Source organism: Ceratosolen solmsi, unplaced genomic scaffold (assembly GCF_000503995.2).
Source record: "Ceratosolen solmsi marchali unplaced genomic scaffold, CerSol_1.0 scaffold56, whole genome shotgun sequence".
Lineage (NCBI taxonomy): Eukaryota > Metazoa > Arthropoda > Insecta > Hymenoptera > Agaonidae > Ceratosolen > Ceratosolen solmsi.
Genome location: NW_011948425.1, coordinates 923,342 through 942,122, shown reverse-complemented (window position 1 = coordinate 942,122; position 18,781 = coordinate 923,342). Strand labels below are relative to the sequence as shown.

General features: G+C 29.9%; 2 protein-coding genes and 1 long non-coding RNA gene across 3 annotated transcripts in view; 2 read left to right on the top strand and 1 right to left on the bottom strand.

Moving 5' to 3' along the window:
• Positions 1–367: 367 nt before the first annotated feature.
• On the top strand, positions 368–9,841 carry LOC105362791 (transmembrane protein 62). The gene is made up of 15 exons (XM_011500282.1): positions 368–977; positions 2,721–2,779; positions 3,127–3,382; positions 3,474–3,585; positions 3,928–4,065; positions 4,608–4,934; positions 6,445–6,577; positions 7,335–7,490; positions 7,866–8,013; positions 8,093–8,215; positions 8,302–8,383; positions 8,485–8,622; positions 8,922–9,096; positions 9,180–9,407; positions 9,551–9,841. The coding sequence occupies exons 2-15, from the start codon at positions 2,754–2,756 to the stop codon at positions 9,630–9,632; spliced, it is 2,124 nt and encodes a 707-aa protein (XP_011498584.1). The 5' UTR covers positions 368–977; positions 2,721–2,753; the 3' UTR covers positions 9,633–9,841.
• Positions 9,842–12,365: 2,524 nt separating this feature from the next.
• The window catches only part of LOC105362790 (uncharacterized), a 13,608-nt gene continuing 7,192 nt past the window's right edge, over positions 12,366–18,781 (bottom strand). Inside the window, exons 2-3 of the long non-coding RNA XR_912905.1 lie at positions 13,415–13,513; positions 12,366–12,525 (exon numbers count right to left, since the gene is read on the bottom strand). This is a non-coding gene — a long non-coding RNA (uncharacterized LOC105362790). The remainder of the gene's footprint in view (positions 12,526–13,414; positions 13,514–18,781) is intronic.
• SMC3 (structural maintenance of chromosomes 3) lies at positions 12,542–18,741 on the top strand. The gene is made up of 19 exons (XM_011500281.1): positions 12,542–12,640; positions 13,168–13,243; positions 13,337–13,515; positions 13,596–13,754; positions 13,828–13,987; positions 14,087–14,372; positions 14,443–14,617; positions 14,737–14,850; positions 14,983–15,233; positions 15,308–15,451; positions 15,581–15,892; positions 15,975–16,286; positions 16,362–16,563; positions 16,938–17,228; positions 17,307–17,569; positions 17,672–17,837; positions 17,923–18,061; positions 18,164–18,401; positions 18,552–18,741. Exons 1-19 carry the CDS (start codon positions 12,626–12,628, stop codon positions 18,676–18,678), a joined length of 3,609 nt encoding a protein of 1,202 aa, XP_011498583.1. The 5' UTR covers positions 12,542–12,625; the 3' UTR covers positions 18,679–18,741.

Below are 18,781 nucleotides of genomic sequence, written 5' to 3'. Positions count from 1 at the left end.
CCGAAAAGCCTTGATAGCCATTAAATGGTAGCGAGTTAAATGGCTAAACGATAATCCTTAGGCGAAGTATATTTATGTCGGGTGATCGTTGAATGGAAAAAGGGCCGGGGACGAGCGTGTGAAACCCTTCTTACCGAGTGACACACCAGCACGCAAGGCGTCGGTAAGTCTCTGATGATGGCGCAAGGAGGCGGCCGCGGGGAAGAGAATATTATTCGTCGAGCGAGAGAGGTAGCAGCCGCTAGCTGCTGATTACCGGCTGAAAAGGTCTGCTCGGCCGATGCGCGCGCCGTTTCGCGTCTCGCGCAGGAGCGTTGGTGCCGCCTCGTCTGCGCATCGTCCACGTCCCAAGGTCCCCGGGTGGCAGGCTGACAGAGTTACGGTGATGGTGCAAAGAAGCTCGGGGAGACACTGCTGCCGCCACAGCCGCCCCCTTCGTTAAGTTGCGCGCGCTCGCGTCGTCCAAGTTCTCGCTACCGGGAGGACAAAGGGGGCACTTTCTCGCGCTGCCGTCGCGACTCGCCGCTCGATGCGCGACCAAGAGGGACGAGGGTGTCGCACGACGTCCCAATGAAATGACGAGGCACGCGCTTCCTCCATCCATCGTAATTACGTTACTGGCCTCGTCGGCGGGTTACGAGTTTTATGTACCGAGAGACTTTTGCCGCCGCCGCTTCCGCGACTCCACCGAAAGCCTAATCACACCGTTGGCAGCTTTGGCCGCCTGGAAAATTGCGGATGAGGTAGGCCATTGGTGCACCTAGCCACCTCGCTCGACTTCCCCCAGCCCTCTGCCAGCTTCGCTCAATGTTGACGATAACATAACCTGACATCGATCGCTCGTGGATGCCGTGCTACCAGCTGGCAAATTCGGCTTCCGGCTGAGAATATTTATCCAAGGAGCCGAAGACGGTGTTGTCCGCCTTCTTCTGCCGTAACTCACGACGAGTTGTGTAACTCTTCTCAAACGCAATTAGGTCAGTTTTTTTTAAACATTAATCGTATATGCCACCCTTATGTAAAGACGCATCACCTGCTCTAAAAATAAGAAAGTCGATCGGTTAAAAATGATATAATTGATTTTCGCCCCCCCCCCCCCCCCCAAATCCCCCACCCCTCCTATCGCAATAGACGCGTATCTATTCGTTAATAATCATTCCGACGATTTCCTCGTGTACCCGGCTCCCTTATTCCATTACCACTGCCATTATTATTATTATTACTACTATGATCGTCGTCGTCATCATCATCATCATCATCATCGTCATCATCATCATCATCATCATCGTCATCATCATCATCAGCATCATCATCATCATCATCATCATCATCATCACTGTTGATGTTGTTATTTTTATTGCCATTATCATTGTTACTATTATTATTATTATATTTTTGTTGTTGTTGATGTTGTTGTTGTTGGCGGCGGTGGTGGTAGTGGTATTATTTATTTTTGGCTTTTATTTGTTGATATTTTGTGATTATTGCGAGAAACTTGATTCCAATTATTCCTCGTACTTTTTAAACGAACGATCTTACATATTTTTATATTCTCTAATAACGATATGATATGATATTTTAATACTTCCCTGTGGATGTTCATTTACAATATTGTGTCTCTATTATCATTATTCCGCTGATTTATGAATGCTTTAGAGGCTTAAAATATTCGCCCTCTTATGTGCCATTTAATCATTATCAATACTTTGAAAATCAATCCGATTAAAATTTTTTGTAAAGCATTGATTTATTTATTTATTTATTCTTATGGGTGCATGTGTAATAAAATTTACTGTATATTGTCACGTATGTTATGGTCATGCATAATAATAATTCGCTTTTCCAATGGTCGTTTTATCGCGGTAAGTATTGTTTTTTCTTTTTTCTTCTTCTTTTAATTATTATTATATATTAATCGAGACCTCTTGGGATATATTTTTACCAAAATCGTAAATTTAACCAATTGCGTTTATAATAATAATATGCTAACAATAATCAATGGATTAGTCAAGATACGTATATTCGGTTGAAATGTCAATTTATTAATTGCATTTATTCCATGTCTATACCTAATGTAGTTACTAATTAATAATTAGTAATAAGCGATATACAAATTTTTGCTAATATTGAGCTATTTTCAATGTTCAAGAATTATGCATATATGTTCACAAAAATTTTGCTGACGCAATAGATATTTTAACTTGTAAAACTAATGTCAATATAATTTTAATTATTTATCATTAAAAATAAAAAAATAAAAAAAAAAAGAAAAACCTTTCATTTGTTAAAAATCATGACAATATGGATGGATTACAATGTTACAATTAGCAATAAATAATGACAAAAAAATATCTATTTCTTGTACGCGTGTGCTTGTATGAAATCGTGTTTATTAGATTAGATTAAAGAAATTTTTTATATGTCATATATTTTTCTTATATTTTGCGTATTAAAATATATAATTAAAAATGTGAATTTTATCTATGAAAATTTTTTTTTTTGACGAAATTACTTTAAAAATAGGAATATCTGACATCAATAAAAAAGACGTTAATTCTAAAGATAATATTCATTAATTATTTGATATAATAAGATATTTGACAAATTATTTATTTAATCGACAGATTAAATTCGATCAAATAATAAGATATCGGAAGGTAGCAAAGTTGCATAGTAGATTAATTGAATTGGAGCATTATGCTTTTTTGTTGTTATTTTTGCATGGAAATATCGTTGTAAAATTAAATAATCTAATGAGACTGAAGTTGGAAAAAGCGAAGTAAGTAAACTTAATAACAAAATTAATTACTTAATTGTATATTAAGAAATTTTACGTTTCCACTATTACGAAAGATAGGAATTTGTTTCAAAATTATTGAATAACAATCATATTAATTTTGTATATAAATTGTTGTTTTACATTAAGCTTGTATATCGTGTGTAAAAAAACAAATTATTTATATATTATTTAAATGTCATGCTTATTAATAGTGGTGCGAGGCGAATTTTGAAAATTGAACCCTTAATTGTTGTTTGTTAATATAAATGCATGTGTATGTGTGTTAGTGCGCGTGTGTGTGCGAGTGTGCGTGTGTAACTTTAGCACTAAAAATGATTTACTTTCAGTCGCAGATACATGGTTATTTGTAAATTAAGTCAAATTCAGGAAATGAAAATCACAAAGTTAACACTGTCGATTCTTATGTTCGTATTAATGCTATCGATATTCGTCGCCAATGTCGCCAATATAATCGACGTAGATTCACATACCCTTGACAAAGTCAAAGATATTGAGGACGTAACTAAGTTAAAATCAAGATGGTTTGAGCCCAAAAAATTTGAGATTCATGACTCCTACGAGCATTTGGTATGGTTTTTACAAGTGAGTAATGATTCTGTCCATCTCTCGCCAACGTCATTATTACATTCCCTATTGAAAAATAATCGGACATTGAATATTTTCTGTTTGCCAGATAACGGACTTGCACATAAGTATCTTTCAGGACCCTCTTAGGATAACGGAATTCAAAGAGTTTTGCGATATAACAGTTGGTTCTATAAATCCGGAAGTTGTTCTTGCATCTGGTAACATATATTTTTCAAAATTTTCCAATTATTTATGCTAATGACAATGGTGGAGAAACAAAAATTGTTTGTTCGTTTCAATGTGAAATAGGCTCGTAAAAATTTATTGCAATTGCTTGATACGATGACATTAATTTAATGTTAATTAGCGAAATTTTGTTAAAAATTATTTACTTTTATTTACCATAAGAATTTGCTTCATCCTATTTTAGAATATTACTTAGAAGCACAAATAGCAACGCAAACGAAATGACTTAATTCCATTATATTATATCGAATCAAATATAAATACATTCTGTCAACTTTTAAATGCACTTTACATTTAATAAATAAAATATGTAGGAGATTTAACGGATGCCAAAACAGTGGACAAAATGGGTTCACGACAATATTTAGAAGAGTGGAAGCAATATAAAAAAGTCCTTGATGATTCTAAAGTTGCCGAGAAAACAACATGGCTGGACGTACGAGGCAATCATGGTAAGGATGTACATGTCTTATTAACTTTTTTCCCCAACAAAATTTCTTTGCACTGTTAAAAGCAATGAGAATTCATCGATCTTTCGTTGTGCTATTTTAACGTAATTTACAAAATTTGTCAAAATTTTAATATAATAATAACGCAATTACTCTCTCTCTCTCTCTCTCTCTCTCTCTCTCTCTCTCTCTCTCTCTCTCTCTCTTCGTCTCTTAATTCTTTGTCAGAAAATTAAGGAATTTCAATGAAAATATATCGCGTAAAAATATTTATTTAAGAGACGTGGCTCGATGTTCACGAAATATACGTAAAAATATAGGTGCGAATATTTCTTGACTATTTCATTAAAATTTCCCGATTAACTTAGCGCCATTTTTCTAGCACATGAGAATAGTCGCGAAGGTAATAATCCGCAATTAATTACTATGCAAGACGCTAAAACATTATGTATAGGCCAACGTATACTAGCTCGCAAAATACTGAATAACATCGCTTATTCTTATTATTACGTCGAAGACCCTAACGATCGACATCGTGTACACAGACAACTTCAACATCTTCGACACAAATTCAAAGGACAACTACTACACCAACTACTCGATGCAAGGCCGTAAGCACCCACGGTCCTATATGCACCAGGTGCACCTCGGTTTGGACAAGTATACTTTTATAGCGGTGGACGCGTGCCTAAAGCCCGGGCCCAAGAGGCCCTTTAATTTTGTCGGGGCCCTGGATAATCTTGAGATCGATCGGTTGGAAAGTTTAATGAACGAATCAAGGTCGAGCCAAGCCGACTACATCATATGGTTTGGGCATTATCCGACATCGTGCATCGTCGCACCCAACGACGGTGGCATCAGGATGATTATAGGTATGTCCATCGAATTTTTCCCATTTCCATTCAATTTATGTATTTATGGCCGACAAAATTGTTCGTGCCTGATGTATGTCGATAGGTTGGCTATTAAAGTGGCGATAGAGACTTATGCTTAACCACTATCTTAACTAAAGCATACTTTATACTTTCTCTTTTAAATTATAGATCTTTACAGGTCGACGCTTTTATGGTTAAAAATAAGTATTATTCAAACGCTCTTATGGCAAGATATGATTTATGAATATTACAAATGAATGTAATATTTATTAGCCTCAGTGCATAATTACTCGAATTTCAATCCTAATAATTTGAGGCGTAATACAAATTTGACTATAATTAGCCTAATTATTATTTCGCACGATAACCAATCGTTCATCTTGTCAAACGATCGTTAATAACTTCAAATTATCAATTGTTCAAATTACAATTTTTTAAAAAAAAAAATCACATGTTTTATTCATCAAATGAACATGAAATTAAAGCAACAAGTTGGTTGAGTCTAAATACAAATAGTTCATCAAGCATATATATATATATATACGTCTGTGAGTGTATGTGCGTGCGCGCGCGCGTGTATGTGTGTAGCAATTCAGCATTAATTCAATGCAAAAGTTCACGTAAATGTCTTAGCTGTTGCTTTCCTACTACCTGTGTCTACGTTCTAAATTTTGAATAAATTTATAAACTGCCGTCTCTGGAAAATATAGACCACAACTTTATACAATTCTATTTAATATTTGCATTATATTTTTGTTGTAAGATATATAAGAAAATTTTAATGTATTTTAGCTCTTATGGGTTTTGTAAGTTCTTGAACAACATTTTTAAAAATCCGATTATACTTTGTGTTTATATTTATATAAATATTTTATAGTTTATAGAAATATTTTGTGATTAAATTAGAATTAACAAAAAAAAAAAAAAAAAAAAATACTTATTCAAGTTATTCCATTATTAAAAGGAAATGAAATATAATTTTATTTAATTTATAATATTTCATATTATATAAGTGTAATATATTAGAATGTAATTAATACATTGAAAATTTAAGAAAAAGATAAAAATATTTGTTCGTTTTAATTTAAAAGAAAAGAAAAATTGAAAAATGCACATACTATTATAGTCAATAATTAACAAAGACTGCCGCATTGTCTTTTAATTTTTTTTTTTTTTTTTTTTTTATATATAGCCAATCATCTATACTGTGCAATGTAAAAATTAATTTATTAATATATTTATATATTAATTTGAACTTTTTAATATGAAATGTATGAATTTACATAGAAAATAAATCTTTTGAAAATTCATTGACAACTACATTAGACGCAAGGCAATTTTTCATTGTTACTTATGAAATATAATTATAATAAATAAAAAGCACCCTAAGTAATAAACACAAACAACGAAATGTTTTTTATTAAAAATTAAGTTCATAAATTCTGTTGCTAATAATTCTCAATAATTCGATAATGAAAGCGTACACTAATTTTCCAAAGTATAACAGGTAAATACGAGGAAAGCTTGACGTATTTGTGTGGCCACTTTCACACACTTGCCGGTGTCGTCCCTAATATGTATACTTTACAAAAGACTGGCTTCCTTGAACTGGAATTAGCTGATTGGAAAGATAATAGAATGTAAGTGTTACAGTTAATATCATTATTCATCCGCAAAAAAAAAAAAAAAAGAATGTATATGCAATACTATGTAATGCCCAATGGTTTTTCAAGCACAATATTTTAATTATGAATGTCATGAAAATCGAAGAATGATGTTTATATTATCAGATACTAAACCTGATTTTATGCAATTATACTCATTCTTATTTTCCTTTGTCATAAATTGCAAACATCTTGTATCAAGTCCTTGACATTTCATCTATTTTCTTGAAAGTAATTCACGCGCAACAGTTAATTACTGGAACATTTCATCAAACATTTCATAGTAATAATGTTTAAATTAATCCTTTTAAGTATCTGTGTGTATCTTCGAATGAATTAAATAATTAAACGCTTTTTAATTGGCATTTGAAATTTTGAGGAACAAAGAGGCATTGTGCAATGAAATTTCACGGACGCCTTCGCGTAAGAAGTATTGGGTTGTTCATTTATTAATTTTTATTATACTCTTATTGAGACAATCTTATTTTGCAAGCATAATACGCACGCACGCACACACATGCGCGCGCGCAATGCTATAATAGTTCGTATAAATAGATTTTTTACTTTTACGAAAATGTTAATTTTATAATCACATAATTATGTTGTCGTTCAAACGTAATGTAGATTAAGAATAATTGTAAATATTTGTAAAACCAATGGAGCCATTGATGTGAATTGTTATTCGTCGTCATTTAACAAATCTCTTGGTATTTACTCGAAATGTAATTAACAGGTACAGGCTCGGTGTCATTGATCACGGACAATTTTCCTTCACCGACATAGAACATCGCGACTGGCCAGTCGCACTAGTCACTAATCCAAAAAATGCACAATTTGCAATGCCGCATAAAGAGAACATAGAGTCAATCATCCATTCAACACACATAAGGTATAAAGTAAATTGATCGATATTATTACGATAATAAGAAAGGCTAAAATAGCAATAATAGCTTGGCAATATTTAATACGATTATCCTTTTATTATACAATATCATATCAATGTTATCATCATCGAAAACTTTAAATAATAAAACTTTCGATCACTGGATATATATGATAAACGTTTTTATTTCATATTTTAAAAAACATGGTAATAGCAATTATTAGAAATTTCAAGCAATTGAAGACATTTAGGTAGACGTTAATTTGATATTTAAAATACATCCTTTACATTCATTGAAATTAAGAAATGACATATCCGAAAGTGAAAAAATTGAGGGAAACAATTTTTTTTATATTAACCATTATAATTTTTTTTTTCCAGAGCTCTGGCTTTCTCAATTGTAGATATAAAGTCTGTGAAGGTGCGAATAAACGATAAAAATTGGATAACGTGTGTACGCATCAAAGGTCCTCTGTACGTTGCAAAATGGAATCCTTTAAATTATTCGACTGGTATTCATTATATTCAGGTAATATAAAGTATTATATTATTGGAGAATTTCTGTTTATTAATGTCATTGTTCGTTAGCTTACATTATAAATTTCCAGTTGCAAGTTACAGATATTGATGGAAGGATGAAAATTGTAACGCAAGCGTTTTCCTTAGATGGAAGCAGATTATCGTTTGGTATTTTATCAAGAATTGTACTTATGTCTAATGTTAGTCGAATAGTGAGTACAAATAAACATTTTATAAAACACATGCTGCGTCGAAGTTTCCCGATCTATTCGCATTTTTACACAATAAATATTTTTAGTTTCAGTTTTTATTTGCAACACTATTTATTCTCCTGATCATACCTTTATGTAGCTTACGTATTTATCATAATACTTATCGATGTAAGTACCTCAAATTCGTACTCAATTTATTATTATTATTATTATATATATATATCAGTAATCGTTAATTCTTATTGAAATGTGTAATTTTCTATTCAAAGCTGTGTACGATAAAAATCGTGGTGTACCACGAATAAATTGCAAATTATTCCATTGGTGGCTTAGAGGTCACTGGATTTTATCCACCGTTGATCGATTATTCTTTCCACTGGTTTTATACGCTGCATACTTGATCGTTGGTAAGTCGATACAAAGTCTAGTACTATAAAAATAAAAATTTATTTCACTTTGTCATTATTATTATATTTTTCTCACTGGAATGTCTTATTTAAAGAAATTTCATGGAACTACCTATTCTTATAAATATATGCAAAAGAATTTAATACAAAATTAGATAATAATTTCGTATTGAATGCTGATTTTATTATATCAATAAAATATCAAAAAAGTTAGATGCTCTACTGTATAATGAAATTTTACTAAAAGCACCGTTCAAACAAATGTTGCATAAATGATTTTTTGTTATGCAATAAAATAGGTCCATGGACTATAGGTGAAATAATCGACAATCACACGGGTGTTATATTTGCGTGGGGAACGTTCATTGGAAGTTCGTTCCTACCTGGATCGTTCACTTATGCATATGGCTTCTTTCAATTACTATCCTTCCATCTTCCATTAACACTTATTATAGCACATCGCGTTAGTCAACGGTAAAGTATTTATATTAATAAATTATCTTAAATATTATCCACTTTTATTATATTAATAAAGATGAATTATATTATTTGTACAGATTACATTTAATAGAAAAACCCCCGATAAAATCAGCCGCTTTGTTATTAAGACTTTGCGAGCACTTTCCATTTGTATTATTGGTCACATTACAAGCTACTATGATCTATTTCTTTTGGCTGGCTTATGGAACAGTTGCTACAATTTTCTGTCCATTAAGGACTTGGAGTTTATTTTTAGCTATTTTATTATGGTATCAAGTATATCAAATGCCAACAAAATGCTTAAGGTTAATATATTTTAAAAGTGTGAAATTTAATTGTTAACATTTTAACGTAGATTTATTTTACAATATATATTTATTTTATCGTGCATCAAATTTTTTTTTGTTTTTGTTTTTGTTTTTTTTTTTGTTTTTTTTTTTTATTAAAGGTCGGCGGCAAAAGTATGGTGTACTCACGGTGAACTTGTTTCAAAAGTAAAAGATGATGATCAATACAACAATTCAAAGTAAAGAGCAATATTGGATCCATAAAAACAACTGCAAAATACTCTATGACAATGAAGACAGATAACACATACTTAATATTTTTAAAAAGCAGGAAACCGCAAAGCATTTATGAAAAACAAGTTTTTTCTTGTTTTCAAAGTTAGATGTACAAATATCATATGTTTATTCTAATACTTTATTATTTTCTTTTCTAATTAGTATTAATTACACAATACAAAATTACTTTAAAAATTAGCAAAATTTTTATATGTTTATAATTTTTATTGAATGTAAATAATTTTATTTAAATATTTTATTCTTTACAAGTATTTTAACAAATACAATATTTTAAAGATGTTATTTAAATGTGTTAAATGTGCAGACAGTTAGTTTATTACCTTTATTATATTTGTAATCATTTATATTGTTGTATTTTGCTACAGTCCTATTAGTATTTGCTGTTTTATCAATAGGATTATAATTATTTTTAACTGGGTATATGTTTAAAGGTCAGAAAAAAAGGTAAAAAGGTGTAAACAAATAGTCACATTGTCACATAATTAAATAGTATCTATACTTCCATTTTGTTATCGTGAAAACTGTAAAAAAAAAAAAAAAAAAACAAGAAGAAATCGGTAACAATTAATAAACCGAAGTATTGGAAGTTTTTATTAAATTTATATATTATCTCTATAAATTGTATTTGTATTATAAATTATAACTAAAAAATTTTATGGCATAAGACTTACAAAAGATAAATTTAATGGACTCTGATCGAATTTACTGTTATATAAATTACATTTTTGAAGTATTTTAAAAAGATTCATAAACTATTTGAATATTTGTTAAAAATAATAAATTATTCCATTTTTATGAGTCAAAGTTACGTCTATTTGATTAGTCTAATGAACTTTTTTGTATAAACAAATGAAAGAGAACTTGTATTGTGAAAATTTATACGTAGATTCACAATTCATTAGATAATTCTTCCTCACAGAGTATTTTTTTAAATTATAATGTATACAAAAATGAGTAGAGAATAAATGATGTTTTAACTCAATTGCATTTGTTTTTTAACATTATTGTTCCTATTTATGTTAACAGTAAGTCAATAAGTAGTTGTAAAAAAATTAATGCTTAATTTAAATTTCAGCTTTCAAAGTTTATGTTTCATGTTATTTTTAAAAGGATTACATCTAATGTTTATATAACTTGTCTTAATAATTGAAAATACTTTATTATCAATTTTTGTGTAATTTTAAATTCATGTACCGACAAAAACACGTATCTAATCATTATAAAAGTTAAAAATAATATTTCCTTTATTATTTTAAACTAACATTTTATTGTCATTCTGCACGCCATGATATTTAATAAAACTACCGAGTTTATATTTCTTTAGATTATTAACAATATTACTAAGCATAATGATTTATATTATGGTAAAATTCCAAGATATCAAACATCTATGTTAATTCATTTTTCATAGCTTTAATTCATAATTATTAAATTCGTATTGTAAATTCAAATTTCTTTAAATTATTTTTATTTACTTTATACATGTATATAATTAATGGCATTATTCATTTACTATAATTTAACTCTACAATGCGATTAAATCAAACAGTATCGTTTCATTTAAGAGTAACGGATAATACAATGCACGCGATAAGTTATTTTTTTTATCAATAATAGTAATGATACTATTGATGTCTACAAATCTTTTCATTAAATTGATAATCTAAAGCTTTTTATTAATATATTAAATTGCATTATAAATTAACATGTTTAAACGAATTAATTCCTTGGCCTAATAATGAAATTGGGGTACTATTTTTTCATAACAGATTTTCCTAAGCCTATCCTAACGTGCGAGCGATGTTTTCATTTGAAGCGAATAAAAAGGAGTTTTAATACAACAATCTCTTATGTTAAGATCTGACATATTCGACTGATACATTCAATCAGAATTAACAAATTTGCAATTTGGAATGAATAACGCATATCATACTTAATGTACAAATTGTGATCTCGGTTAAGGATAGGATAGTAAAGGATAACTCAACCAAGTTGATCCTGTTGCTCAATTAAGCGATGTTTTGTCTTCTTTTCTCTGGCACTTACGAGTCTCCTCTACAATTCATTCCCACGCTCGTGAAAATCCTTGTATTTATTTGGCTCCGGAGACTTGGTTGCAATTCCGTAACTGTGCATCGGAAAAGAACTCCTGCGGTGCAACTTCTCAAGCTCTTTTTATCGCAAGAAAATAATGAACCGCTTCGACCGGCTAACTTCAACGTAACTACATTTACACTTCGAATGCTGTTGGAGATTCCCTGGATCTCTGATGCTGTAGCCGCGTTCATCGCGATTCTCATTTATTTCAAGAATAGCGAGTTAAGTTTCGATAATGTCATGTTCTTTTAATATATTTGGTTAATAGATCATGACGCTGATCAAGTCCATTGACAATGAATTCTGAAACCGAAATGAATAAATTCTTAACGATCATTAGGGATTGATATTAAATAATATATGATGAAATAAAAATGACATTGAATGAAAGCTTCAACCATTGTCTTTAAAATGTCTTTAATTGTTAAAAAAAAAAAAAAAAGAAACCTGTAACAGCAATAAATTTAATAATATATCAATTATATTTCATTATTATATTGTTTAAGCCATAATACATGCATTGCATTTTAGTTTTATAATCTTCATAAAATTCGTAAGATCTATCGAGGCTTTAAGATTTTCATTCTTCCGCTTAAAAAAATTTCCTATGACTATGAGCGAATATTCTCCCGCCGAAATCTAGGAGGATTCAATGGAGAATATTCGATATATTTCTTTAAGTTGGTATCACTGCGCTGGCCAGCATCATAATTCTTGGAAATGGCGGTTCTCGGTGATGTTTCTTTTCGTACATAAGTAAATAAAGTAATTGTTTATTAACTCGTCGAGAATTCCAAGACGGATGCGTAAACAATGTTTATGTGATTACTTAGAAGTAAAACATGTACATTAAGCAGGTATTTTTTTGCATTTGTATAGTGATTAATTATTATGTCATTTGTAACAGATAAACATTTCTATTCCCTTTTTGTAACGGTTAATAAATTCCGACTATTTTGTCTTTAAAAATTGAATTTTTACTATTAATTATCGTTCGCTACATACATTTACCTGTCATTCTTAAATGCTTTATCAATGATTTTAAATGATATTTCAAAAATTAGAATGCAAACTGTACAATAATAATTACATTATTATTATTGGTAATAATTCGTTTGCATATTCTTTATAATATAATTAATTTATATTAATAAAAGAATAATTTAAAATTTATTATAATGTACTTCCTTAAAATAATCTAAATGTTTCAGAAGTTCGAAACTAACCTAAACGTTGTATTTTGACTCTATTTAATTGCATAACATTCTGATTTATTTCATTAATTAGACGTACATTTTAGATTTAATGAGAATTTTGAATCTCATAATTATTTAATATAATCAATTTTATATTTAACGAATAAAATTATGTATACATTTTTAAGGTTATTATTCAAGGCTTCAAATCATATAGAGAACAAACAGTAGTAGAGCCTTTTGATCCAAGGCATAATGTAGTTGGTAAGTAATTAAAATTTCTAACAAACTATTAAATTATTACAATATTTCGTATGCCCTCAAATGCAAATTATTTTATAAGAATTCATTTTATAGTTGGTAGAAATGGATCAGGAAAAAGTAATTTCTTCTACGCTATACAATTTGTTTTAAGCGATGAATTTTCTCACTTACGACCAGAACAGCGTCAAGGGCTTCTTCATGAAGGAACTGGACCCAGGGTGATTTCTGCTCATGTAGAAATCATCTTTGATAATTCAGATGGAAGGTTGCCTGTAAGAAAAAGATAATATTAATATATACTGTGTTTAGCTTATAAAAGCATTAGCCTATAGATTATCATTTATTATTGTAGATTGATAAGGACGAAGTATATCTGAGAAGAGTTATTGGTTCCAAAAAAGATCAATATTTCCTTAATAAGAAAATTGTAACAAGAAGCGATGTAATGAATCTTTTAGAATCTGCTGGATTTTCTAGATCAAATCCTTATTATATCGTTAAACAAGGAAAAGTAAATATAATTTAAATATTTATTTTCTTTTATCATTTATATTATATTTTATTTAATTATTTTTGAATTTTAGATCAATCAAATGGCAACTGCACCTGATTCTCAACGATTAAAATTATTGCGCGAGGTGGCTGGTACAAGAGTTTACGATGATAGAAGAGAAGAATCAAAATCTATACTTAAAGAAACAGAAGGAAAACTTGAAAAAATTCAAGATTTTCTACGTACAATAGGTAAACAAAAAAATATATACATATAAAAATAATATAAATTTACCCAAATATATTATTTCAAAAGAATTTGCAATTATTTACAATGTTTGTATATTAAAGAGGAAAGATTACAAACTTTAAGGGAAGAAAAAGAGGAGCTTAAAGAATATCAAAAATGGGATAAGCAGAGAAGAAGTTTAGAGTATATTATTCATGAACGTGAATTAAAAGAAAATAAGCGCAAGCTTGAAGAGTTGGAAGATTCTCGAGCAAAAAGTGGTCAAGAACAGGCAAGTTTAACAGCCGAAGTAAAAACTGCTCAAGAAAAAGTAAAGTTAGCTACAAAAAGGCATAAAGAAGCTAAGAAAGAGGCACAAACCGCTAAAGAAGAACGAGATACACTTAGGTAAAGTCAGAATAGAGAATTTCAAATTCATAATCAATATATTCATTAAATCATAAATAATAATATTTAGTGCTGAACAACAACAACTTTTGAAAGAAAAGACGAAGCTTACCTTTACGATAAATGACTTAATGGAAGAAGTTAGAGGGGATAATGATAGTCGCAAACGAGCTGAAGAAGAATTAGAAAAGTTAAGAAGTCAAATTGCTGCAAAGGAAGCTGAATTAGAAAACATAAAGCCACAAGTAATATATTTTATTTACTTGAGAAAATAATATTTAAATATACATACATATATATATATATATATATATATATATATATATATATATAATATATTAATATATGTAATAATATTTTTAAGTATGAAGAAATGAAAAGGAAAGAAGAAGAAATAACAAGAGAATTAGCGTTAAAGGAGCAGAAACGTAAAGAATTGTATGCTAAACAAGGAAGAGGAAGTCAGTTCACTACAAAGGTATATTCGTTTAAAATTTAACATGATTTTAAAAGTGTGGAAAAAAATGTTAAAATAAATAAGTTGTACGTAATTTTTTTGGTCACAATATATATTACAGTAAAATAAGTATAAATTAATATGTGTTAACAGGCGGAAAGAGATAATTGGATACAGCAAGAATTAAAACAACTAAATAAGCAGATAAAAGATAAAGAAGAACACGAAAAGAAAATTACCGAAGATTTGAAAAAAGACGAGGAAAAACGTGCGTCCTTAGAAAAGAAAATTCAAGAGTACACTCGAGAAATGGAATGCCAAAAAGCTTCTATAGACGAGCATAATAAACAATATTATGATCTAAATAAATCAAAGGACCAATGTCAGGCCACACGTAAAGAACAGTATGTATTACATTGAGAAAACGAATATTTTTTCAGAATAAAGTCTTTAATGAACTGAAATTTGCCTTGCGCAGGTATCGACAGGAAAGTATTCTACAACTTAATTTATCAGGTTTAAAGGAAGATTTAGCGAAAGCTGATCAAAGCCTTAGATCTATGGCTGGTAAACCTATTCTTAATGGTAGAGACAGTGTTCGTAAAGTGCTTGATACTTTTAGGTGAATAGGAATTAATTATTATTCACATAAGAATTATGAGTTTAACATTTTGTTTGTACATTGTTATTAAACAATTTTATAAAATAAATTTTATAGAAAAAGTGCACAATGAATATTTAATGCTTACAGAGATCGTCCAGATATGGCAAAAGAAGTAAGTAGCTATTATGGTCCAGTGATTGAAAATTTTGACTGCGATAAAAGTGTGTACATGGCTGTTGAAGTGACGGCTGGCAACCGCCTCTTCCATCACATAGTGGAAACAGATAAATTTGGCACCAAAATTTTAAAAGAAATGAATAATCAACGTTTACCGGGTGAAGTGACATTTATGCCTTTAAATCGCTTACACGTAAAAACTATCGATTATCCACAAACTCCGGATGCTATACCAATGATATCAAAATTAAACTACGATGACAAATATGACAAAGCCTTAAGGTATTGTAACTTTTAGAAAACGTTTTTTTTATTATTTATTCATTTCGTTTATTATAATTGATGTTATTCTTGATTAATTTAGGTATATTTTTGGAAAAACTCTTATATGTCGTAATTTGGAAGCTGCGACAAGTCTCGCACGTACGTCTGGTCTTGATTGTGTGACTCTAGAAGGAGATCAAGTATCATCTAAAGGTTCATTAACGGGTGGTTATTTCAATACATTAAGATCTCGATTGGAAATACAAAAGAACAGGTCGGAATTAATGGCTCAAATTAACTCATTGGAAACCCAATTAACAAATTTAAAAGAAGAAATAAAAAATGCCGATCGTAATATTAGCTCGTATGTAAGTGAAATGCAACGTACTGAAACAAAAAATAGTAAAGCCAGGTAAGTTTTTAATTTGTCACTTATGCATTTATCTCAAATTTATGTTAAATTTCAACGATTGCCCTATTGTTATAGAGATATATTTGATAAAATGAAAGGTGAAATACGTATAATGAAAGAAGAACTTAGTGCAATCGAAAGGTACAAAGTACCAAAAGAAAAAAGTTTACAACAGTGCAAATCAAGTTTGGAAGCCATGTATGCTACAAAAGAAGGTTTAGAAAGTGAACTTCATCAAGATTTAATGGAACAACTTTCCGTTGCTGATCAGCACCAGGTATAACCATTATAATTATTGTTTAATTAATATCTACATGATTGTCTCTTTGATTTTCACCATTTTCTAAAGCATTTTAAGTTAATTTTAATTCAGAATTTGAAATTTTATCTATTCGTTTTCGCGTGATTTATAAAAATTGCCACTTACCTATAACTGACGATCGCTAATTTTATTAATTTAATAATCTCATTATTTATACTAACTAAATGACGACAATTGCCACTTCAATGCTCGCAAAAACTTGCATTATTAAAATCTCTAAATATTTCTGTTCAACCTCACGGTCCGTTAAAAAATTATTCACTATACTTCTTCATGTATAAATATGAATTAATATTTTTTATCTAATTGAACCATACTTTGCACTTTAGGTTGATCAATTGAATGATGCTATTAGGCGCTTAACAAAAGAAAATAAAGAAGCGTTCGTAAAGAGAATGAAATTAGAAGCCGAGAAGAATAAATTAGAAAATTTGCTAACTAACAATTTAGTACGTAGAAAAGACGAATTAGTGCAGGCACTGCAAGAAATTACGGTAGAAGACCGTCAACGTTTATTGGATACATCGAAAACTCAATTATCGGACATTGAAAAGAGATTGCTGAAAAATCAATCGGAATTTAAATCACAAAATGAAAAAGTCGCTGCTGCAGCGAAAAAAGTAAATTCTTAATGTCTTGTTAAATTAATTATGACTCGTAGATTATTGACAATAATGTTTTGATTGACATTTATGTAGCAAAAGGCAGAAGCTTTGGAGGTTGAAAAATGGAAGGCAATTGAGAAAGAAGCACAGGAGAAAATGGAATCCGATGCTAAATACTTGGAGAAATTAGCCAGTAAGATGAATATGCTTCAACAAAATATAACGGAGTGTACGCAAAAAATAACCGAATTAGGCGCTCTTCCTAATAAAGAGTCGTACTCAAAATTTAGTAACATGACAACCAAACAATTATTTAAAAAAATGGAAGAAGCTAATAGTCATTTAAAAAAATATAGGTATATTATAATTACGTTTCAACTTCCTCATATATAATAAATGATAAAAATAACGAATCGACTAATTACAAACTGCTTTACAATAAATTACTTTTCTTCTAGTCATGTTAATAAAAAAGCCTTGGATCAATTTATGTCATTTAGTGAACAAAAGGAAAAATTAGTAAAGCGAAAAGAAGAATTAGATAGAGCAGATGAAAAAATTAAGGAGCTAATGTCCGTTCTTGAACAAAGGAAATGCGAAGCTATTCAGTTTACCTTCAAACAAGTAAAAATTACTTAACGACGTTTTATTTTTATTTTCATATCGCGTCTGCTAAAGTGACAGTCTTTTGTATTAAATCTTATTCTAGGTAAGTAAATATTTTTCCGAAGTCTTCAAGAAACTTGTACCATCGGGTAGCGCACAGTTGGTTATGAAAACAGCTGATGGTGAAGATAATGACGATACTGTACCTGAAACAGCAGATTCTGATCGGTTTATCGGTGTCGGTATGTAAGAAATGTCTATTAAAAATTATTTACATAACAGTTATCTCACGTGCTGAAATATCCTAATTAAATTTTTAAATTTGTATTTTATGTATTTTGCAGGCATTAGAGTTTCATTTACAGGTCACAAAGGTGAAATGCGAGAAATGAATCAATTGTCTGGTGGGCAAAAGTCCCTCGTAGCCTTAGCAAATATCTTTGCAATTCAAAAGTGTGATCCGGCGCCATTTTATTTATTCGACGAAATCGATCAAGCCCTCGATGCACAACATAGAAAAGCTGTTGCCGATATGATTCACGAACTAAGCTCAGACGCTCAATTTATTACGACTACTTTCAGGTAAACAGCAATGCCAATTTTAAATTGGAATTAAAATTACTTATGTTTGCATGATTTGCATATAGATAATGTTATATGAATTTAAAAAAATGTATTCAGTGTATTTGTCCTTTATAACTTTAACAATATCGTACAATTTTCTTTACATAGACCAGAATTGTTGCAACACGCCAACAAATTTTATGGAGTGAAATTTAGAAACAAGGTTTCGCACGTTGAATGTGTAACGAGAGAAGAAGCAGCAGACTTTGTGGAAGATGATCAAACTCATGCATAGATATATAGATATTTTGGACTATCGCGTCATTTTATTTTTTCATTAATATTTAAAAATAGTTTATGCTTTATTCTTAAAGGACTTAAAATTATTCGAAAATTAA

Coding starts and splice junctions, on each gene's coding strand:
- LOC105362791 (XM_011500282.1), top strand. CDS start 2,754: ATGAGACTGAAGTTGGAAAAAGCGAA. Junction 4,935..6,444: donor TGGCATCAGGATGATTATAG/GTATGTCCATCG, acceptor AAAGTATAACAG/GTAAATACGAGGAAAGCTTG. Junction 6,578..7,334: donor GATTGGAAAGATAATAGAAT/GTAAGTGTTACA, acceptor TGTAATTAACAG/GTACAGGCTCGGTGTCATTG.
- SMC3 (XM_011500281.1), top strand. Junction 13,516..13,595: donor ATTCAGATGGAAGGTTGCCT/GTAAGAAAAAGA, acceptor TTATTATTGTAG/ATTGATAAGGACGAAGTATA. Junction 15,893..15,974: donor AAATATGACAAAGCCTTAAG/GTATTGTAACTT, acceptor TGATTAATTTAG/GTATATTTTTGGAAAAACTC.